The 24885-nt window shown below is 43.8% G+C and overlaps 1 protein-coding gene across 1 annotated transcript; it reads right to left on the minus strand.

Moving 5' to 3' along the window:
* Positions 1 to 478: 478 nt before the first annotated feature.
* LOC139419596 (ADP/ATP translocase 2-like) lies at positions 479 to 23643 on the minus strand. Its single transcript, XM_071169573.1, has 4 exons — positions 23533 to 23643; positions 1801 to 2284; positions 1567 to 1707; positions 479 to 636 (listed from the first exon to the last, which is right to left on the minus strand). The coding sequence occupies exons 1-4, from the start codon at positions 23641 to 23643 to the stop codon at positions 479 to 481; spliced, it is 894 nt and encodes a 297-aa protein (XP_071025674.1).
* Positions 23644 to 24885: the final 1242 nt, after the last annotated feature.

Genomic DNA, 24885 nt, shown 5'->3' on the forward strand with positions numbered 1-24885 from the left:
ACACAACATGACAGTACATGACACCATGCAGTCAAAAGGCTTTCGTTTTAAAATCTTTGTTCCATGTTAGAAGTATTACAAAATACAAATTAGTTATAGCCTTGAGTGGGAAAAATGGCGAGAGTTGGAGAGGCACACATTTTATATAGCACACAAGATGGCAGCAAACATGGACCACAGTAGTCAAAACATAGTGATAGGGCAATTATGTCCACTAAATGTCATCAAAGGGACCACTAAGACTCTACAGGAATGGTGAGAAATCCATATCTTAATTTAAACCAGTGTACTTAGTGGCCTGTAGTTTGTAAACCTTTGGTTTACCTTTAAGGCGGTCCCTTTTTATCTAACTAAGGCCGGCGCATAATCACTACCCATAGACTGTAGGAAGGCAGGGTTCAAATAAATAAGGCAGAATGCAGTCCATAGGCATGAAAAATTGTGTTACACTTAGCCAGTGATGTTTTAAAAAATAAATTTAGAGGACTTTCTTGAGCTCATCGTAAAAAACCAGCACAAAGGCACTACCCATGCCTCGGAGAACATTGGCCCAGCCTCCCTTGAAGAAGGCCTTTCCACCCTCATCACGAGCAATCTTCATCCAGCAGTCAATGGTCCCAAGATACATGATATCAGCTTTAAAAATGTAAGACGACACAAGTTAGGATGTTATGCCAATTAAGTAGTATTTGAAATAGTATGTTGCTACTAGTTCTCCCGATTCATTTAAACGTGGTAACACTAAAGCCCTGTTTCCACTGGCACTTAAAATTAGGGCCGAATTTGAGCTGGTTCGAATGGAATACTCAAATTCGAGGGAAACCAGGACCAGTTTCACAACTGGTGCCAGCTCGATTGGAATTCGGACTGGTGACGCTATGACTATGCAACCACCAAGCTGATCACTGCTGGATGCTGACACAACGTTAGATAACTTGTCTGGGCTTGTTGCTGTTAGCTAGCACATGGACAAGCAGTACTGCAGTACAGACATGACACAAATTACCCCCATAGCTGGATCCTTCATTCATTTTTGCACTACACAAACTTTTATGAGAACAGTCGACGAACGAATGCTAGCTACCTGACATTAGCGAGCAAATCAGAGTTGAAACAAGCTACCTAGCTAGCTAACGTGAGCTAGCAGGAATTTTAGCTGTCCAGGTCGTATTGAAAGCTTGATATGAACCTGTCGCCTGGTTTGCTTGGTTGGTTAGCTAGCTAATAGCCAATACGATGGCAAGCAAGGTAGGAATTAAGCTAGCTAGCCTGTTATGCTAGAGAAGACGCTACGTTTAGCTTGCTAGCTAACGCCAGCAATACATGGCTCTGAGTCTTGCTGGCACTGGCAGGAGTATGGGGTAACTTTAGTTACAGTATGGCAAAGGTGGATAAAATTATTTAACATATTTCTCGCTAGTTAGCAACATTAGCGAAGCCAGCTGCAGTCACACATACCTAGCAACATTACATAACTTCTAATTTCTGGAGGCAGCCCAACCTGGGTTGACTTCAAAGTGCCAATGGAAACGGGGCTTAAATGGTTTGGGTCATAGGTAAACTCACCGCTTTTATGGCCAGACTGCATCATCATACGACGACGGACGGTGTCGAAGGGGTAGGCGGTCAGGCCGGCCACAGTAGTTACAGACTGAGCGATTGCCCAGCTCACTAAGATGGAAGTGTTCTTGGGGTCTGGCAACATTCCTGCAAGCACACCAAATAGTACATATCCACACGCATATCTATAAAATGTCCAGACACCAATAACTTTCTGTGAAAATGTTATCCGTTATATACCTTTAGCTGTGTCATACATGCCGAAGTAGGAACCTCTGTAGATGATGATGCCTTGTACAGACACTGCAAAGCCCTGGTACAGACCCCTCAGACCGTCACACCTGAACGTCTTCACCAAGCAGTCTGCTAGACCATTGTACTCCCTCATTCTGGCCTTTCCGACATCAGCTCCCAGACGGGTTCTGGTGAAATCAAGAGGGTAGACGAAGCAAAGGGAGGTGGCTCCTGCAGCGCCACCAGAGGCCAGGTTGCCAGCGAAGTACCTCCAGAACCGCTTGCGCTTGTCTACACCGTCAAGGAAGAAACTCTTGTACTTGTCTTTGAAGGCGAAGTTGAGGGCCTGGGAGGGAAAGGCTCGGATGACATTGGCCAGGTTACCTCTCCAGAAGGCAAGGAAGCCCTCTTCCTTGGGAATGCGGGTAATGCAATCGACGATACCCTTGTACTGCATTTCTTTTGTGATCCGCTTGCTGGCATGTTGGACCTGTTAAAAAATAGGAGAAAACTGTGCAACATGGCAAGACGGTAAAGCTCTGAAGCTGTAAGCCCTGCAGCTTGCCGGAAGATACTGACCCTACCGTTACAATTGTTTACACTGAGCTGCCCTCCCTTACGAAAAAAGATTGCAGTCAGAGTGCATTATAACTGCAGTACACTGCAGTATAACTACAGTTAGAGTGCAGTATGCTGCAATTACTGCATCTAAAATACCACAGTCGACAGCAGTTACTGCACTTTTACTGCAGTTTCAAAACTGCACTTTTACTGCAGTTTCAAAACTGCAATCTTTTTTTATGAGGGCTGGGGTCAAAACGAAATCATGGTTACATTAAAACAACGTGGAACCGGCGCGAGATAATGGTTGGAAAACGAACCTCAATGCAGGGATGGGATATGTTACTATACTCCAAATTTGACCTTTATCCACACTGGTCCATCGAGAACATTGAAATACTTCTAGTTTTACCGGGAAATCCAGTGTTGTAGTACTAGTCTGGTCTCGAGACCCCGTATTGAGTGTCTCTATTTTGTCTCGGTATCGTATACATTTGTACTAGGTATTGACTCTGTCTCAGACAGTAAGGACTTGTAATTTCTTCCCGAGACCAGCAGATAAAAAACCTCATTATTATCCGTTTCCATTCAGTCAGGCCGAACATATACACTCCTTTCTTGAAACATTAATACGGTATCTTAACAGCCTTCATATCCATTATAGACATGTTTGCGCAGTGGCAACCCTATAGGCCTTCAGTGTGTGACAGGTTCGGGATTCTGAAAGGACAGCAACCGTAATACTAACGCACTCGTGTAAGAGAGTGCACTTTTTGTTGTGTAGTGGAGGGTATACACAGGTATAAGCCATACGCCTCGATCACACCAACAGAGAGTTAGCATTTTGGTACACTAGAAGTACATTCATTTCCAATGGAACGGTGCGTTTGCCTTGAACCATTGCGTTGCAGAGGCAGTTGCAGTGCGTTCCGTGTGGTGCATACGTAGACGGCTTCACAGAAATGGTAGCAGAAGATGAATGTTGAACTTTTGTTGCACACATAACCAGATGATGCCGCATAGTATTTTACACAATGACAACATCGGTGTGATCAAGGCAGTATAACCACTTTTTTTCTGTGGGCATTGGGTATACTCACTTCTTAATCCACACTGATGATACCTATCAAAGTAGTGTAGTGGAGGTATACAATTTATCAATTATGTAGTACCGTAGAGAAGTCATGCACAAAGTAGCCTACACAATCGCAAAGCACATGAGATACAGTGCCTTGCAAAAGTATTCGGCCCCCTTGAACTTTGCGACCTTTTGCCACATTTCAGGCTTCAAACATAAAGATATAAAACTGTATTTTTTTGTGAAGAATCAACAACAAGTGGGACACAATCATGAAGTGGAACGACATTTATTGGATATTTCAAACTTTTTTAACAAATCAAAAACTGAAAAATTGGGCGTGCAAAATTATTCAGCCCCCTTAAGTTAATACTTTGTAGCGCCATCTTTTGCTGTGATTACAGCTGTAAGTCGCTTGGGGTATGTCTCTATCAGTTTTGCACATCGAGAGACTGACATGTACACCTCCAATTGACTCGAATGATGCCAATTAGCCTATCAGAAGCTTCTAAAGCCATGACATAATTTTCTGGAATTTTACAAGCTGTTTAAAGGCACAGTCAACTTAGTGTATGTAAACTTCTGACCCACTGGAATTGGGATACAGTGAATTATAAGTTAAATAATCGGTCTGGAAACAATTGTTGGAAGATTACTTATGTCATGCACAAAGTAGATGTCCTAACCGACTTGCCAAAACTATAGTTTGTTAGCAAGAAATGTGTGTAGTGGTTGAAAAACGAGTTTTAAGGACTCCAACCTAAGTGTATGTAAACTTCTGACTTCAACTCATATGCATGCAACAAGATTTTACTTAGTTACAGTTCATATAAGGAAATCAGTCAATTGAAATAAATTCATTAGGCCCTAATCTATTGATTTCCAGTGGTGTAAAGTACTTAAGTAAAAATCTGTACTTTACTTTTTATATTTTTACTTTTACTTCACTACATTCCTCAAGAAAATAATGTAATTTTTACTCCAAACAGGAAAATGGTCATGGACTTCAGGAAACAGCAGAGGGAGCAGCCCCCTATCCACATAGACGGGACAGTAATGGAGAGGGTGGAAAGTTTTAAGTTCCTCGGCGTACACATCACGGACTAACTGAAATGTTCTACCCACACAGACAGCGTGGTGAAGAAGGCGCAGCAGCGCCTCTTCAACCTCAGGAGGATTAAAGAAATTTGGCTTGTCACCAAAAACACTCACAAACTTTTACAGAAGCACAATCGAGAGCATCCCGTCGGGCTGTATCACCGCCTGGTACGGCAAATGCTCCGCCCATAACCGTAAGGCTCTCCAGAGGGTAGTGAGGTCTGCACAACGCATCACCGGGGGCAAACTACCTGCCCTCCAGGACACCTACACCAACCGATGTCACAGGAAGGCCAAAAAGATCATCAAGGACAACAACCACCCGAGCCACTGCCTGTTCACCCCGCTATCATCCAGAAGGCGAGGTCAGTAAAGGTGCATCAAAGCAGGGACCGAGAGACTGAAAAACAGCTTCTATCTCAAGGCCATCAGACTGTTAAACAGCCATCACTAACACTGAGTGGCTGCTGCCAACATACTGACTCAACTCTAGCCACTTTAATAATGGAAAAAATGATGTAATAAATGTATCACTAGCCACTTTAAACAATGCCACTAATGTTTACATGCCCTACATTACTCATCTCATATGTATATACTGTACTCTATACCATCTACTGCATCTTGCCTATGCCGTTCGGCCATCACACATTCATATATTGTTATGTACATATTCTTATTCATTCCTTTACACTTGTGTGTGAATAAGGTCGTTTTTGTGAAATTGTTAGGTTAGATTACTTGTTAGATATTACTGCATGGTCAAAACTAGAAGCAGAAGCATTTCGCTACACTCGCATTAACATCTGCTAACCATGTGTATGTGACAAATATAATTTGATTTGATTTGATCAAGAGAACATACCTGGTCCTCTACTGCCTCTGATCTGGTGGACTCACTAAACACAAATGCTTAATTTGAAAAATATGTCTGAGTGTTGCAGTGTGCCCCTGGCTATCTGTAAAAAAAATTGTAAATACAAAAACTGTGCTGTCTGGTTTGCTTAATATAAGTAATTTGAAATGATTTATACTTTTAATTTTGATACTTAAGTATATTTAAAACCAAATAATTTTAGACTTTTACTCAAGCAGTCCTTTACTGGGTGACTTTCACTTTTACTTGAGTCATTTTCTATTAAGGTATCTTTACTCAAGTATGATAATTGAGTACTTTATCTCTGTTGATTTCACCTGACTGGGTATACGCATATGCATCCGTTGGTCACATTTACCTTAAAATAAAGGTAGGGGTATAGATCAGAAAACCAGTCAGTATCTGGTGAGACCACCATTTGCCTCATGCGGGGTTTCCAGGTCTAGCAAACATTTCTAGCCAAATGACCTCTGAAAACACACCCACAAGGCCTGAAAACTAGCCCAAAAAGAGTTTTTGCAGCAAGAGAGGAGTTGCTACATTTATCCAATAAACATTTTTTCCATAACGTTATTGGGTGAATAAACACGTCAATTTTAACAAAGTAGGCTAAGAAGCTAAATTCGGTTTTCCATCAAAATAATAATTCTTGGGAGTTTAAGAATGTCGCAATAGAAAATAGAAATCGCCTGAAAACTCTCCAGATAATTATCTGTCAATAGATGTTGAGTTAACTTGTTTTGACTGCTATGACTAAGCAATAAGACCAGAGCAGGTGTGGTATATTGCCAATATACCACGGCTAAGGGCTGTTCTTAGGATATAGCCCTTAGCCATGGTATATATGTGACCCGATTCAGAAAACTAGGCATATGTCGCAAGTCACGACTTCACAGGAGCTGTGAACGTAGTTTCTTGGCAGGAATGCCTTCTCGAACATGTGAACTGTCATGTGCCTTAATATCAAACATCTTTGCCATCTGTAAATACGAATAAAATTGTTAAAATTACGAGCCTGGTTGGTTTAGCCACAGAAAAAGAGAGCAACCTTCCCGCTAGCCAAGATTGGCTGAGATAATGAGTGGGCTGGACATGCCGAGAGATGAGTTTGGATTGGTCTACCATATAGCACGCGTCTGTCTATTGGAGCTGGTCAGTATGTTTAGGTAATCGTGTCGAACGCGGCTTTTAACAAAAAACATGTATCGCGTAGTAAACCTAATGTCAAGTTAAAGTGTACTGTTAGCTAGCTAACATTATGTGTATGCTCTCCACTTTCTGGAGGACCAGGCTTTGAAATCAGTGGAATTCGAGTATGATAGCTAAGGAGATGGGGAAAACACCAGTCTGGATTACATCGTCAAACTAAGGCAACCATGCATGGCATCAGACAGGAGACGCGTCCAACCATGATGTATACTGGTAAGATATTCAGATATGACATGTTTCTAATTTTGACAGAAAGTTGTTTCATTTCAAGTGTACTGTTAGCTATCTAACGTTAGCTGGGTGGGTTGCTATCTAACGTTATGTGTATGATCTTATTCTTTGTATCTCAGACACATTAGTTATAGTCATAGAACCTGGTTGGTTAGCTACCTGCAGATTCATGCAGGGTAGTAACGTCATGAGTTGTGATTATGGTCCATTGTTTAGCTAGCTACATGTCTTAACAAAAGACTCCACTCTCATTTTGACAAAGTATTTTCACTTCAAGTTAAAGTGTACTGTTAGCTAGCTAGCTAACGTTTTTTATAATTATTTTTAATATAACATTTCAAATTACAATACAACCGGGGATGGTAGGGGACGCCATGTGTGACTGACGTGTTTTCCGTTTGCTCCAGTGGGATTCTTAAAGTTTATGTGAATTCTGCAGCAGAACCGTATTTATTTTCAAATATTCATTTGGTGATCCCTTTCCGTAAAAACCAAGACTACTTTGCTTCCGAATGTCAGCATGTCGACCAAACATAAGGCCAAGAGCATGACTTTGAGAAAACCCGGCCTACAAGACCTGCTCTCATCACCGCCCTCTCCTGAGTCTGAGGGCCCGGGGACGCACACTTTACCCGGGGGCGCGGCTTGGCCTGGCGGCGCTGAAATGAACATTCTCGAGGCCATCAAACTACTACGCTCTGATATAGTTGAAATGAAAACACAGGTGGTTGCTACGATTGAGGCCAGAATACAGGAGGTTTCTGATACTTTAAAAGCAGATTTAACCATCCTGCGGAACGAGACTGTGCCGGCAATTACATTACTCAAAACAACAACTGCGTCACACACTACAACGATTGCAGCACTGGAGGCCTCCGCTACTAATGTCTCCGATTTAACTACATCCCTGGAGACTGAAGTTAAACGCCTAGCTGCGGATTTGAAAAAGGTGAGGGAGAGCTGTGTGAGTTTAGAGGGATTCTCTCGCCGCAATAATCTGAGACTTGTATCAGTCCCAGAGTCCGCGGAAATGCATCGCGCCACGGATTTCGTTTCAGGGCTGCTGAAGGATGTTCTTGCCTTAGATGAAAAGCCCCTGATTGATCGAGCCCACCGGTCGCTGCGCCCAAAGCCCCGGGATGGGGAGAGGCCCCGTGACATAATTCTTCGAGTGCACTTTTTTCATGAGAAGATGGAGATCCTCCGACGAGCCCGCAATACCACTCTGAGCTTTCAAGGACAGAGCTTTTCCATTTACCAGGACTACTCCCCCACTGTTTCCAGGCAGCGCGCAGCTTTCGGACAGGCCAAACGAGTACTTTGGGACCATCCAAGTGTGAAGTATGGACTGCGATTCCCGGCCCGTTTATGGATATCTCATGAGGGTAAAGACCACACATTTGAATCTCCGGATGAGGCTATGGCTCACATTCAACGTCACATCAAGAAGTCTTGAATATGCTCACAGTTCAGCAACTGTTGCTTGCAAACTGTGGATTGTAAGTACCCCACTTGTGGTACAATTATGTTTAGATATAACAGGCTAGTCTTGTATAGTTGGTGAAACTATTCAGGCTTATTTGATGTGATCTAATGTTTTGATTATCTAGTGTGCGTGCCTTATCTCGCTCACCTATTTAGTTTGTTTACACATTTTCTCAGTGACTCAAAATAGTTTTGGTTATTTGTTTACTGCATCCGTTTGCATTGACCCAGTAAACAGTAAATGTCTCCCGAGGCTACACGGTTTCTGGGGCCTCACTTTAATTTTAAAAGTTTTGAGCGTCATTTATGCCCAGAAAACGTTTTTTGGTATTGGTTGTAAAGCTGTCTCAGCTTCACCTAGACCACTATTATAATTACTATTATTTTTGATTGTCTAACTACGATTTCCTTACTTCAAATTAGATTTTTGGCTGAGAGCCTTTATACATTTACTTATTTTCTCTCTCAATGCCTGTTATAAGACGGGGAATACAATTATATACATCTACAAGTGGTGCTTTTGTCATTCCGTTTGCACAAGGGATTCGCCTTTTTTTTATTTGAAAAAATACATACAAATCTTTCTTTTTGCTGCTTGATCCACTAACAAAACGCGACTTTAAAGAGCGGGACTGTGGGTTTAGGTTTAAGACCGCACTCTCACAGACATACTGCGCGAAGAGAACATGTTCTATTTAGGCTTGTACCTCGTTTGGGGAGGTATTGTCTGGGATGGGGGGAGGGGGTGGGGGGGCAGGTTGAATTGTTCAGTTCTAATGTTGTCATTCTGTCTTTTTAGTTTTTTTTCTGTTTTTTTTCTGTACTTTTTCCAAACATTTACCACCGTACATTATTACTCTGAGACAAGTTATTCTGGGGGTTTTGGGCGCTCATTGCTTTTCCATTCTATGCTCTAATGGCAGGGTTGAATAACGGGAATGCCCAGAGGGGCCGAAATAATACGATCAAGTACATTTCTTGGAATACCAAAGGGGTTAACAACCCGGTGAAGCGTAAGAGGGTGTTGACACACTTACAGGGTTTGAATGCAAATATTTCTACAAGAGACTCACTTGACGACTGGTGAGCATTTTAGGATGCGTAAGGACTGGGTTGGTCAAGTGTTCCACTCAAACTTTCATAGTAAATCAAGAGGTGCTGCTATTCTGGTTGATAAAGCTACTCCCTTTGTAGCTTCTGAGGTTATTGCTGATCCTAAGGGACGATGCGTCATAGTAACTGGTGAACTGTTTTCTACCCCTCTTGTTTTGGCTAGTGTTTATGCTCCCAATTGGGATGACACAAGTTTCATTTCTTCCTTTCTGTCTGCTATTCCCAATTTAGATTCTCATTTGTTGATTTTAGGGGGGGGATTTCAACTGTAAAATGTCCCCAGTTCTGGACAAGTCCTCACAAACAAATACAGGCCCATCTAAATGTGCCCTACTTATTCAAGCCTTTCTTCAGAAATATGCTATGCTTGAGGCCTGGCGTTTCCTACATTCTACAGATAGACAGTATTCCTTTTATTCTCATGTTCATCAAACATACTCCCGGATTGATTACTTCTTTTTAGACAAAAAACTTCTGCCTAACCTTCGGCAGTGTACTTACGAGAGTATTGTTATCTCTGACCATTCACCATTAGTGCTTGAACTAGAGTTTCCCCAGCGACCTCCTAGGTGTTATCAATGGCGTCTCAACCCCATTTTACTCTCAGATAAGGAGTTTGTCAACATTTCTTCTGAAATTACCTTATTCCTAGAAACTAATTCAACACCAGGTATGTCCTGCTCTACCATATGGGAGTCTCTCAAAGCATACCTACGTGGCCAAATGATTTCTTATACAGCCAACCAAAACAGAGTTCGCTCCCAGCGACTTCGGGACCTGAGCGAGTCCATAGCCACATTGGATGAGAAGTATGCTACGGATCCTTCCTCTGATCTGCATAAAGAGCGCCAACTACTCCAATCTGAATTTGATGAGCTTTCTACCAGGCAAGCTGAACAGTTACTCTTGCGAGCTCGATACAAAGTCTATGAACAAGGCGACAAGGCCAGTAAACTCCTTGCACATCAGATCCGTAAATCTGAGGCCTCACGGCTAATCCCACAAATAAGGACCCTGTCTGGTGCCACCACAGTTATACATAAAGAGATCAATGATCAATTTAAACAATTTTACTCTGCGCTATACACCTCTGAATCCCCTCAAGACCCTTTGCTGATTGACTTCTTCTTTAATGGCTTGAATATGCCTTCAATTGATACAGACTCCCATGACTATCTAGAAGAAGAATTTACGCTTGAGGAGATTGCAACAGCAGTGTCCGCAATGAAAAGTGGTAAATCACCGGGTCCGGACGGTTTTTCAACCGAATTTTACAGGACATTTTCTGGTCTGCTTTGCCCATTCTTGTCCCGATTATTTGCAGAGTGCCTCAATACTTCAAAGCTGCCGCCTAGTCTTTATCAGGCTTCAATTTCATTACTACTAAAGAAAAACAAAGACCCCCTGGAATGTGGATCCTATCGCCCAATCTCGCTTTTAAACTGTGATTACAAAATCCTAGCTAAGCTTTTAGCCATCCGTATGGAAGGCTTGCTGCACCAAGTAATACACTCTGACCAGACTGGCTTTGTGAGAAATAGGCATTTATTTTTCAATATTAGGCGCCTTATGAATATACTGTACTCCCCAGCGTCGGAGGACCCGGAGGTGGTGGTCTCACTTGATGCCGAAAAAGCGTTTGACCGCGTTGAGTGGGATTACCTAACAGCTGCCCTTTATAGATTTGGCTTTGGCCCCAAATTCATTGCGTGGATAAAGATTCTTTATTTTTCCCCCATGGCTTCGGTACGGACTAATAACTTGTCCTCTGACTATTTTCCCTTGCACCGCGGATCCAGACAGGGTTGCCCACTCTCCCCCTTGTTGTTTGCTTTGGCAATCGAGCCTCTCGCCATTGCACTATGCTCTAATGATGCCATTCAAGGCATAATCAGGGTGTGCTGGGAGCAGAAAGTCTCGCTATATGCTGACGACCTCCTTTTGTTTATCTCCAATCCCGATACCTCATTGCCACGTGCCCTATCTGTTCTTAAAAAGTTTGGATCAATCTCAGGGTACAAGCTGAATCTAGGCAAGAGTGAGCTTTTTCCGATAAACAAGGCTGCTTTAAAGTGCTCTTTCACAAGTTCTCAGTTTAGGATTGTCCGGGATCAATTCACTTACTTGGGAGTAAAAGTGAAGGAAATATTCAAATTTGTTTCAGGAAAACTTTGTCGCTCTAGCAGACAGATTGAAACAATCTTTTACTTTTTGGAATTCGCTACCCCTTTCTCTTATCGGAAGGATTAATGTCATTAAAATGAATGTGTTGCCCAAATTTTTATATTTATTTCAATGTTTACCCATTTTTATTCCAAAATCTTTTTTTATTTCACTGGATCAAACATTCATGCATTTTATTTGGGATGGCAAGGTACCACGGATTGGTAGAAAACATTTACAGAAGCCTAGGTCATTGGGGGGTTTAGCTCTACCAAATTTTCAGACATACTACTGGGCTGCAAATTTTAGAGCCGTTCTGTACTGGCTGCAGACTGATCCTACTGGCCCTAGACCACTCTGGGTCCAGATGGAGTCTGAATCGTGTAAACCTGCAGCACTTTCCTCTGTGCTGTGCTCGTCTCTCCCAGTGTCCCTAGGCAAAAGGTGTGCCAACCCAATTGTAAAGAAGTCTCTTAAAATTTGGAATCAGTTCCGTTTAGCCTTTAGCCTCCGAGGCTTTTCTCTATCAGGCCCAATCAATCAGAACATTTTATTTCCTCCATCTTTGAATGATGGGGCTTTTGGCATTTGGCACTCACTAGGCCTTTCCTCGCTAGCCCAATTATTCTTTGATGGTACATTTGCCTCTTTTTCTCAGCTGCAGGAAAAGTTCAATCTCCCCCAATCCCACTTTTTCCGCTATCTCCAGACTAGAAACTTTGTTAGGGCTAACACACCTGGATTTCCCAATAGGCCTGCGAATACAGCTATAGAGAGCTGAACAAGCTTCCTAGAGGCGCAATTTCAGATGTATATGCAATCATTCATGACTTACAGAACCCTTCTTTGGTGCCTTTAAAGACTCGATGGGAAAAGGATTTGGGGGAGGAACTTGGGGAAGACGCCTGGGAATCTGTGCTGCACAGGGTGCACTCGTCCTCTTTTAGCACTAGACACAGCCTCATTCAATTCAAGGTGGTTCACCGTATCCACTGGTCGGGGGCCAAACTTGGAAGAATATTCTCTAAATTTTGATCCTACCTGTGTCAGATGTAAGGTGGAACCAGCCACACTGTTGCATATGTTTTGGGGCTGTCATAAACTGTCAGGTTTCTGGGAATTAATATTTAAATGTTTCTCTGATATATATGACACTGTTATAGATCCGTCTCCCCTTACAGCCCTTTTTGGAGTACTGCCCATGGGTACCCCCCTATCAAGAATCCAGTCGGACACTGTTGCTTATACAACTCTTTTAGCTAGACGGCTAATACTACAGAACTGGAAGATGGCAGCTCCCCCATCTTATAAATATTGGGTGAGGGATGTGTTGTGCTCTCTGAAACTAGAAAAAATTCAATTCAATTCACGTGGGAACCCCAAACTGTTTGATGAGGCTTGGGCTCCATTCCGGTCTTACTTTAAACAGTCCATCCTCTGATGGCATTTCAATTAATACTAAAATAAGTCTGTGACTTAAGGGTTGGAGGAGTTTCTCTCTGTGTTTTTGCTGGGGGGGGGCATTAAGGTCCATGTGCTTATTGATTGTGGTCCGCAGATGCCTTGTTCATCTTGCCCAGGCAGAGACTGAAGTGTGAGCTTGTTTTTCCCAGTTATTTTTACATTTTGTTCACGCCTACATGAATAATCTTTTTATTTTTTTATTTTAAAGCATTGTAAACTTTTTTTTTGTCCAGTGGATGGTCGGTCTGTGGCCATGACTCTCTGTGAGTGGTTGCATTTCTCCACCCTTATCCCTTGACTGTTTACAGGAACAATGGTGAGGTGTTTGCCCTGTCCCTGTACTATAGATTGCCCTTTAACCTCTGTAGCCTTCTGCCCGGTGTGTTTAACTTGTCTAAAGTATGGTATCTTTAAAGCTATTTTTTATTTGTATTTTTATTTGTTTTGTTTTTTCTAGTTGAGTATATTATTTATATTGCTTTGTCTTGTCTGTGTGTGTGTATGTTCAAAACTTAATAAACAGAGTTAAAAAAATAAAAAAATAAATTACAATACAACCATAAGACTACATGTATATTGTTTTCTAAATAAACATAAAATAACATTAAAAGTAAATAAAAAAAGATAAAAGGCAGGAGTTACAGTTGTATAAACTTGATAGAGTTGTAAGAATACAGTGTTTTTTTGTTGTTATTGACTAATTCTAGAGATTTTATAGCATATTGGATTTAAAGAAAAAATATATTGCATTTAGGGACAGATCTCAAATATTTGTTTTTGTGTGTATAAAATTGACCATGGATCTTTGCCGGAGGAACCGGACCGTGGATCATCGCTGGAGGCTCTGGACTGCTGACCGGCGCTGGAGGCTCTGGACTGCAGACCATCGCCGGAGACTCTGGACTGCAGACCATCGCCGGAGACTCTGGACTGCAGACCGTCGCAGGAGGTTCCGGACTGCAGATCGTCGTTGGAGGTTCCGGACTGTGGATCGTCGGAGGTTCCGGACTGTGGACCTTCGTTCGAGGTTCCATACTGCGGACTGTCTCAGGAGGTTCCGGCCTGTGGACCATCACTGCAGGTTTCGTGCCGTGGATCATCACTGGAGGCTTCGGGCAATGGATCATCACTGGAGGCTTCGGGCCATGGATCATCACTGCAGGCTTCGGGCCATGGATCATCACTGGAGGCTTCGGGCCATGGATCATCACTGCAGGCTTCGGGCAATGGATCATCACTGCAGGCTTCGGGCCACGGATCACCTCAGGAGGCTGGGTCCGTAGAGCTGGCACAGGACACACCGGGCTGGAGAGATGCACTGGAGACCTGGTGCGTAGAGCTGGCACAGGGCTTACCAGGCTGGGGAGACACACTGGAGGCCTGGTGCGTAGAGCTGGCACAGGGCTTACCGGGCTGGGGAGACGCACTGGAGGCCTGGTGCGTAGAGCTGGCACAGGGCTTAACAGGCTGGGGAGACGCACTGGAAGCCTGGTGCGTAGAGCTGGCACAGGGATTACCAGGCTGGGCAGACGCACAGGAGACCGGGTGCGTGGAGCTGGCCCAGGATATACTGGGCCATGGAGACGCACCGGAAGTCTGGCATGCAGAGCCGGCACAACCCGTCCTGGCTGGATGCTCACCCTAGACCCGGCAAATGCGGGGCACTGGCGCAGGATATCCTGGGCCGAGGAGGCGCACTGGAGACCAGGAGCGTTGAGCCGGCACAACCCGTCCTGGCTGGATGCTCACTTTAGCAAGGCAAGTGCGGGGAGCTGACACCGAGCGCACCGGGCTGTGAATCCGCACTGGAGACACAGTGCGTATCAACGCATAACATGGTGCCTGAACGGTCACACGTTCAGCGAGTGCGGGGTGTTGGCTCTGGTCTGAAACCTGGCTCAGCCAACCACCCAGTGTGACCCCACACTCGCTTTAGGGAGCATTGCCGCTCGTGCTTGCGTCTTGGTTGCGTCCCCCGGAGTCGTCGTTGATCTTCCTTCGCTGCCTCCGCTTGCTTCCATGACGGGGTCTTGTCCCCTGCCATAATCTCCTCCAGCTCGTCTTCCAAGTTGGCGCACGCTGCTTGGTCTTTTTGTAGTGGGATCTTCTGTTACATGAGAAGGAGACCAAGGTGCAGCTGTACTCATAATATACAGGAGAACGATCACCTTACGGCGAGGATAGCTGTGCTACAAGCCCAGCTTCAGACGCAATCGTTAGGCAAGGGTAATTTCAGTGTAGGAAAGGATGAAACAGCGTCTGTCCCTCGCACGGTCCCCGCAGCCGGACAACTTTCTCACAGTTTCTGGAAGGAAATGCTGTAGGAATGCTCAACCGGTGTCGCTCATTCAGCCGACAGAAACTTTCATCCGGTTTTCCCCATTAAGCAGCGAGTCGGAGTCAGAGGCCGAGTCTTCTCTTGTCTCTACTCCTCCCGTTACGGGGTCTGAGACGCCGAAGCTTCCCACCATTAGCTCTGACAAATTGAAAACTCTAGTCATTGGCGACTCCATTACCCGCAGTATTAGACTTAAAACAAATCATCCAGCGATCATACACTGTTTACCAGGGGGCAGGGCTACCGACGTTAAGGCTAATCTGAAGATGGTGCTGGCTAAAGCTAAAACTGCCGAGTGTAGAGAGTATAGAGATATTGTTATCCACGTCGGCACCAACGATGTTAGGATGAAACAGTCAGAGATCACCAAGCGCAACATAGCTTCAGCGCGTAAATCCGCTAGAAAGATGTGTCGGCATCGAGTAATTGTCTCTGGCCCCCTCCCAGTTAGGGGAGTGATGAGCTCTACAGCAGAGTCTCACAACTCAATCGCTGGTTGAAAACTGTTTTCTGCCCCTCCCAAAAGATAGAATTTGTAGATAATTGGCCCTCTTTCTGGGACTCACCCACAAACAGGACCAAGCCTGACCTGCTGAGGAGTGACGGACTCCATCCTACCTGGACGGGTGCTCTCATCTTATCTACCAACATAGACAGGGCTCTAACTCCTCTAGCTCCACAATGAAATAGGGTGCAGGCCAGGCAGCAGGCTGTTAGCCAGCCTGCCAGCATAGTGGAGTCTTCCACTAGCACAGTCAGTGTAGTCAGCTCAGCTATCACCATTGAGACCGTGTCTGTGCCTCGACCTAGGTTGGGCAAAACTAAACATGGCGGTGTTCGCCTTAGCAATCTCACTAGGATAAAGACCTCCTCCATTCCTGTCATTATTGAAAGAAATCATGATACCTCACATCTCAAAATAGGGCTACTTAATGTTAGATCCCTTACTTCAAAGGCAATTATAGTCAATGAACTAATCACTGATCATAATCTTGATGTGATTGGCCTCACTGAAACATGGCTTAAGCCTGATGAATTTACTGTGTTAAATGAGGCCTCACCTCCTGGCTACACTCGTGACCATATCCCCCGTGCATCCCGCAAAGGCGGAGGTGTTGCTAACATTTACGATAGCAAATTTAAATTTGCTGCAAACTTTCTACTTTTAAACTCGGACAAAACAGAGATGCTTGTTCTAGGTCCCAAGAAACAAAGAGATCTTCTGTTGAATCTGACAATTAATCTTAATTGTTGTACAGTCGTCTCAAATAAAACTGAAGGACCTCGGCGTTACTCTGGACCCTGATCTCTCTTGTGAAGAACATATCAAGACCATTTCAAGGACAGCTTTTTTCCATCTACGTAACATTGCAAAAATCAGACACTTTCTGTCCAAAAATGATGCAGAAAAATGTATCCATGCTTTTGTCACTTCTAGGTTAGACTACTGCAATGCTCTACTTTCCGGCTACCCGGATAAAGCACTAAATAAACTTCAGTTAGTGCTAAATACGGCTGCTAGAATCCTGACTAGAACTAGAAAAATTATCATATTACTCCAGTGCTAGCCTCCCTACACTGGCTTCCTGTCAAGGCAAGGGCTGATTTCAAGGTTTTACTGCTAACCTACAAAGCATTACATGGGCTTGCTCCTACCTATCTCTCTGATTTGGTCCTGCCGTACATGCCTACATGTACGCTACGGTCACAAGACGCAGACCTCCTAATTGTCCCTAGAATTTCTAAGCAAACAGCTGGAGGCAGGGCTTTCTCCTATTGAGCTCCATTTTTATGGAACGGTCTGCCTACCCATGTAAGAGACGCAAACTCGGTCTCAACCTTTAAGTCTTTACTGAAGACTCATCTCTTCAGTGAATCATATGATTGAGTGTAGTCTGACCCAGGAGTGTGAAGGTGAACGGAATGGCTCTGGAGCAACGAACTGCCCTTGCTGTCTCTGCCTGGCCGGTTCCCCTCTTTCCACTGGGATTCTCTGCCTCTAACCCTATTACAGGGGCTGAGTCACTGGCTTACAGGGGCTATTACAGGGGCTCTTTCATACCGTCCCTGGTAGGGGTGCGTCACCTGAGTGGGTTGAGTCACTGATGTCATCTTCCTGTCTGGGTTGGGGCCCCCCCTTGGGTTGTGCCGTGGCGGAGATCTTTGTGGTCTATACTCGGCCTTGTCTCAGGATGGTAAGTTGGTGGTTGAAGATATCCCTCTAGTGGTGTGGGGGCTGTGCTTTGGCAAAGTGGGTGGGGTTATATCCTTCCTGTTTCACCCTGTCCGGGGGTGTCCACAGATGGGCCACAGTGTCTCCTGACCCCTTCTGTCTCAGCCTCCAATATTTATGCAGCAGTAGTTTATGTGTCGGGGGGCTAGGGTCAGTTTGTTATATCTGGAGTACTTCTCCTGTCCTATCCGGTGTCCTGTGTGAATTTAAGTGTGCTCTCTCTAATTCTTTATTTCTTTCTTTCTCTCTCTTGGAGGACCTGAGCCCTAGGACCATGCCTCAGGACTACCTGACATGATGACTCCTTGCTGTCCCCAGTCCACCTGGCCGTGCTGCTGCTCCAGTTTCAACTTTTCTGCCTTATTATTATTGGACCATGCTGGTCATTTATGAACATTTGAACATCTTGGCCATGTTCTTTTATAATCTCCACCCGGCACAGCCAGAAGAGGACTGGCCACCCCACATAGCCTGGTTCCTCTCTAGGTTTCTTCCTAGGTTTTGGCCTTTCTAGGGAGTTTTTCCTAGCCACCGTGCTTCTACATTGCTTGCTGCATTGCTTGCTGTTTGGGGTTTTAGGCTGGGTTTCTGTACATCACTTTGAGATATCAGCTCATGTACGAAGGGCTATATAAATTAATTTGATTGATTGATTGATGAAAACTATGTCCATTCCTCTTTTTATTTAGTTTATTTATTTAACTAGGCAAGTCAGTTAAGAACACATTCTTATTTACAATGACGGCCTACTCCGGCCAAACCCGGACGATGCTGGGCCAATTGTGCGCCGCCCTATGGGACTCCCAATCACGGCCAGATGTGATACAGCCTGGATTCGAACTGTAGTGACGCCTCTTGCACTGGCTCTTTGGGTCTTTGGTCGCCATGTCATTTTTTGAAATATACAGCTAGTTTTTGAATGGTAACTGTTTTAAGGGTGGAGTTTAGGGCAGGGTGAGGAGTACTGAAAAGGTGTGACTCCAGATTATAATATGCCTTAAGTATACAGCAGATCGCCGATTGTCCTATGCTGTAACAACATACTGTAGCACCATGACCAGGTTCTCTATTCATTTAAGTGAGCAGATTATGGCTCTCAGGAGGAACGGAAAATTGCGTATCAATTCATAAATTATGTGCCATGAAATCGGTACATTGAAAATCTCTTCCCAACTATTTTGAAATCTATATGGCACAGCTATCATTTTTTTGGTCCTTAACTGGTATATATATTTTCTTTTTTTTTAAAAAACTGGTATATATTTTTATTTATCACAATTTTCTTTAACCAATTTTTTGTCTTTAATGCAGGGCCGACAGACAAGTTCCTTACCTTTCCCCCTTCCTCTTGGTTCCAATTAATACATTTTTTAAAATCAATTAGTATATTTGAGTTTAACCACAATGTTTATTGTATTATTTGTTCTGTATTTTCTGGTGGATTAAACTGAAATTGCAACAAACTTTCTTTGGCTTGTTTAAAAAAATAACAATATTTTGGAGAGGATTTTGTTTTCAAATAACCAAAAGTGAGCGGTTGTAATCTGAATTAAGGGAAAAAGGCCATTCTTGAACATGGGGTGAGACATTGTCAACGACAATTTGTAAATAAAGACAGCTTGTTATTTAGAATTATTTATTTCTGTTTTTAGAGGGAGAGAAACCAAAAGCCCATCGTACCTATTTTTCGAAAACCGTCAGTCCACATGTCAAGTGTAATTCCCCCATATTTACCCAAGTTCTCTCTTATTTTGTTGTTGTCTGATGCAGGACTCCATTGCCAGAGAAGAGAGACTCTCAGACTGAAAACGCCTCCTTTAATTTATGAAAAGATAATCAATTTGTGCCACAGTTTAGACTACCGATAGATCAGCGTTCTAACTCCCCCTTCTGATAGTGTGGTGTAATGACAGAATGCCACCATCTACCACTAATGGTCGCGGCATAAGCTTGTAACTTTTAAAGGAAGAACCACTGTAGCATCTAACAATTGGATTTAATTATTTCCTGCACACCGCTTGATGATGCCAACAACTAATTTATTTTCAGAACCGTCCACTGACCACGGATATACCCTCCGACGTGGTAAAAGCGTAGCAAAACAGTCCCAGACACAAGTCGGTAAGTAAGTCACACGTGGGTTTTTACGAAAGATTGCCTCTCTCAAGCTGTTCTCACTCTTGGTGTGACGAATCATTCCTTTAGTAAACGTTATTACTGCAGTGGGTTTGTAACATGTGCAGCCCATCTGTGGTATTCATTCATTATTGGATGACGGGACGCAGTCATACCAGTCATTTCAGTTAGAAGAGTGCTCTTACACTCTGTGTATTATATATTATATATGCATACCGAGTATTGTAGCACGTTAACGTGCCTTTTCAGTGCATTTGGCCTGTCAAGAGAGTTGGTAATTATTAGTTGGTCAAGCCTAAGATGGCGCCGGAGCACGTTACGTTGGAAATTGTATTAGGTCCCACTCTTTCCGGGGTCCTTATAGGAATGAATCATATTCCATCCATTCAATCCTTCATAATGCCCTAGGCATTAATGGGTTAATACTTCCACCTAGTGGTGCTTTAGTTTTAGCCCTTTATATGTAGTAACATGGTTATAGTGATGCCTTTATAGTTTACACAACCAGTCGAAAGTTTTAGAACACCTACTCATTCAAGTGTTTTTCTTAACTTTGACTATTTTCTACATTGTAGAATAATAGTGAAGACATAAAAACTATGAAATAACACATATGGAATCATGTAGTAACCAAAAAAGTAACCTAATATTTTATATTTGACATTCTTCAAATAGCCACCCTTTGCCTTGATGACAGTTTTGCACACTATTGGCATTCTCTCCAGAGTCTGTACCAGAGTTGCAGTGATGGGACACGACTGTAACTACCAATTGGATATCATGAAATTGTGGAGAAAAAGGAGTAAAAACTACCACAAAACATTTAGAGGTGAAGAGGACGTAAGGAATCGAAGAAAGACAAATTGAGAAAGAGCTTATCCCTGAATCCCAAATCAACCCTAGCCCTTACACCATATACACTTGTGTAGACCTGAGCAGATTGGATAGGTGCAATATGGGGACAATTCAACTTGGCCTGGATCAAATCTAATTTTATTTGTCACGTGCCGAATACAACAGGCCTTACCATGAAATACTTACTTCCAAGTCTTTAACCAACAATGCAGTTCAAGAAAGAGTTAAGAAAATATTTACTGAATAAACTAAAGTAAAAAATACAAATTAACACAATAAAATAACAATAATGGGGCTATATACAGGGTGTACCGGTACCGAGCCAATGTGCGGGGTACAGATTAGTCGAGGTAATTTGTACATGTAGGTAGTGGTAATATGACAATGTATAGATAATAAACAGTGAGTAGCAGCAGTGTAAAAACAAAGTGGGGGGGTGTCAATGTAAAAAGTCTGGGTGGCCATTTGATTAATTGTTCAGCAGTCTTATGGCTTGGGGGTAGAAGCTGTTAAGGAGCCTTTTGGACCTAGACTTGGCCCTCCGGTACCACTTGCCGTGTAGTAGCAGAGAGAACAGTCTATGACTTGGGTGACTGGAGTCTTTGAACATTTTTTGGGCCTTCCTCTGACACTGCCTAGTATATAGGTCCTGGATGGCAGGAAGCTTGGCCCCAGTGATGAACTGGGCCGTATGCACTACCCTCTGTAGCGCCTTACAGTCAGATGCTGAGCAGCTGCCATCAGGCGGTGATGCAACCGGTCAGGATGCTCTCGATGGTGAAGCTGTAGAACATTTTGAGCATCTGGGGATCCATGCCAAATCTTTGCAGTCTCCTGAGTGGGAACGGTGTTGTTGTGCCCTCTTCACAAGTTTCCTGGTGTGTTTGGACCATGATAGTTTGTTGGTGACATGAACACCAAGGAACTTGAAACTCTCGACCCGCTCCACTACAGCCACGTCAATGTTAATGGGGGCCTGTTCGGCCCTCCTTTTCCTGTAGTCAACGATAAGCTCCTTTGTCTTGCTCACATTGAGGATGAGGTCGTGGATGAACAGGGAGTACAGGAGGGGACTAAGCACGCACCCCTGATGTGCCCCAGTGTTGAGGATCAGCGTGGCAGATGTGTTGTTGCCTACCCTTACCACCTAGGGTCAGCCCGTCAGGAAGTCCAGGATCCAGTTGCAGAGGGAGGTGTTTAGTCCCAGTGATGAGCTTTGTGGGCACTATGGTGTGGAACGCTGAGCTGAAGTCAATGAACAGCATTCTCACATAGGTGTTCCTGTTCTCCAGACGAGCAAGGGCAGTGTGGAGTGCGATTGAGATTGCGTCATCTGTGCATCTGTTGGGGTAGTACACGAATTGGAGTGGGTCTAGGGTCTACCTGTAACCTGTGTGTTTTCTTTCTGCATCCTTCTATGCCCCTATATCTTTCCCTTTTATTCTGCTCTTGTTCTTCAGGATCTAGGGTTTCTGCCATGCTCTGAGACGTGTACCGTATCCCTTCCGGGGACCTGGATCCACCTGATGTCCTCCATGATCAACCACCCTCCAAGATCCCACTGTTCATTACATTATCTACAGCTACTGTTAATGTCATGTGGTTTCATCTAATCTGCTAAGGACCTGGGCTTGACATATCATCCTGGGCACAGTGAGATACACAGATGGACTACACTGCAAACACTCCAAGAGCAAAGAGAACAGCTGTGCCTGGACTTTACCGTCTCCCTCTTCAAGTCCACCTTCTGAGACTGGCTGCCTGTGGAGGGAAAGTGACTGGCAGAACCACCTGTAGCATCCACCTCTTCTCTAAACCACACGCCAGCACGGAGAATAAAAATAAACACCCAAACCCTACTTCTGACAAGACTGCCCCCCTCTCATGTGTACTTTTCTTCTTCTTTTTTTTTAAATACATGATTTAACCATTATTTAACTAGGCAAGTCAGTTAAGAACTAATTCTTATTCACAATGAGGGCCTACCCAAGCCAAACCCGGACGACGCTGGGCCAATTGTGCGCAGCCCTATGGGACTCCCAATCACGGCCGGCTGTGATACAGCCAGGATTCATACTTCTGTTTCCTCAACTAAATGGCATTTGATTGTTTATGTGTTGATGTTAGCCTATACTCATGTATTTCATTCTACAACTGCCATGTGGGTATATTAATTAACATTTAAGTAATTAAGTCCATGACACACTTGTTCCACAAAAAACAACTTTTTCATATTATAATCTTAAAATATTGGCAGGTAGTTTTTTTCCACAGGCTGTTCATTTAATTAATTGTTGTAAATCCCATTTGGTATGTGTGAGTTCAACATTATTCACATGTCTGACCTGCGTTATATTCCACCACAAGTGTACTGCTGTATTACTGAGCTATGCCTATGCCATGTGGTGGAGTAAGGAAGGTAGGGGGAAATAATTACAATAGGACTAATAGCATACTTTAGTAAGACAAGGGAAGATGAAAAAAAAGCCAGAGGGGCCAGTGTACGACTTGAACTTATTTGCACATTAATTCATGTTAATAGCTTCATGGGAGCTCACTTCGCGATCTGAAAGGGGGGGGGGGGGGGGGGGGGGGGGGGGGGGGCCTGGTGCCTAAAGCGAGACGGTCATGCGAGCCTTCCTACCACTTTCCACACAGCAGGTGTATGGTGCAGTTGGGACAAAAATTGGCATTCAGACATTTAATTGATAGTGAGGGACACATTCAACGTTACATCTGGTAAGTAGAGTTCCTAGAGATTATACGTTTTTTTTGTGATCCGGCAATATTGTGGTAGGGTTATTTTCCGTCGCCATAACGATGCACAGCTCAGGGAGTCCAACCAATGCACATACTCCCGACGTTGTGTCTCAAAGCTACTACGGAAACATAGCTACCTGAAGGAGAAGCTTGACTCTCTCGATGGGAGCAACCGCCGTTTCGGAGATGGCAGCGGAGATTCCACCAGCCAAGAAATCCTTTGCGAATGAAACTGCGGTCTCATTCATTGTGAGATGTTGGAAGATGACTTGCAGACGGAACTCCCAGATATCCCCTCTGCCCTCCAACAGCGGGTGGCAGGTATAACATACACCGACTTTCCTGGCACCACCTGTTAAAGGGGCAATCTGCAGTTGCTACATACATTTTTATGACAGAATTGAATATGCACCCACTGATGCTTGAAGAATAACGTAGAAATGCCTCAGTGAGCTGTCGTACCCCATCAGAACCCAAAATATAAGCTATTTTTACTCCAATGTTTGTAAACAAAGTAAATGTAAACAAACACAATATAGCCTCAAAACATGGTTAAGAGCTATCATGTTGATGTCATGGATGGTCAGGCCTTGCATCCATAGCTCTGTCTATACATTTGAGAGTGGTTACAGTTTTCCAGCCCCATCACTCAGTTTTTTGTAGTTTTTTTTAACCGAAATAGGGGTGATGCATGGTTATTGTATGAATAGCTGATTGCCGCTTTAAGCGAAACACGACAATCTGCTTGCGCATGTCCAACGAAGAAGCCCATTTGGCATGGCTGCGGGTTAAGTTACAAGGTTCGGTATGGTTAAGGTTAGGGACTAGAGCTCTTCACGGATCCACCTGTACCCAAGACCCGAGTGGGTCCAGATTCAGAATTCTAAATAATGTCACGGGTCTGGGTCAGATCTGATATGATTGTCATGGGTATGTGTACTTTCTACTGACTTGACCGGAAGGGCCGGTACAGATCCTAACGCGACTGCTGCAGTAGAGAGAGGGATATACATTTTATAATGTATGCTGCTGCTCTTGCTTTTCACAAGAGGTAGCTTGTTGTTGTTGGCCAATCATAAGTCAGCAAAAGCTTCCGTGTGTGGCAAAAGTGAGGAAGTATCTAATGGAAGATGGAATTAAAATGACAGAATTAAAAGTTCAAGGAGAAAAATAGGCTACAACGACCAAGAGCTAACAGGTAGACTGCTACTTAACATTTCAATGGAGTTGTTCTTTGTAACTGTAGGATGAGAAAGCGCGTGCCGTGTAGCCTCAATTACCCTAGTTAGCTAATGCTTACTAATTCTCCTGGTTTGATGCAGTCAAGACAGGTACTATGTAATCATATTTGATGATAAATAACCCAGCTATTGCTGGCAGTCTATTATAGGGCGAGTTGGCTTGGCTGTTTGCCGTCTCTCCCTCCTGCCTGTTCATCCCCTTTCCCCTCTCCTCCTCCCTGCTCCCCCTGCCTCCTGTGTCACTCACTC

This window comes from Oncorhynchus clarkii, chromosome 10, assembly GCF_045791955.1.
Source record: "Oncorhynchus clarkii lewisi isolate Uvic-CL-2024 chromosome 10, UVic_Ocla_1.0, whole genome shotgun sequence".
NCBI classification, from domain to species: domain Eukaryota; kingdom Metazoa; phylum Chordata; class Actinopteri; order Salmoniformes; family Salmonidae; genus Oncorhynchus; species Oncorhynchus clarkii.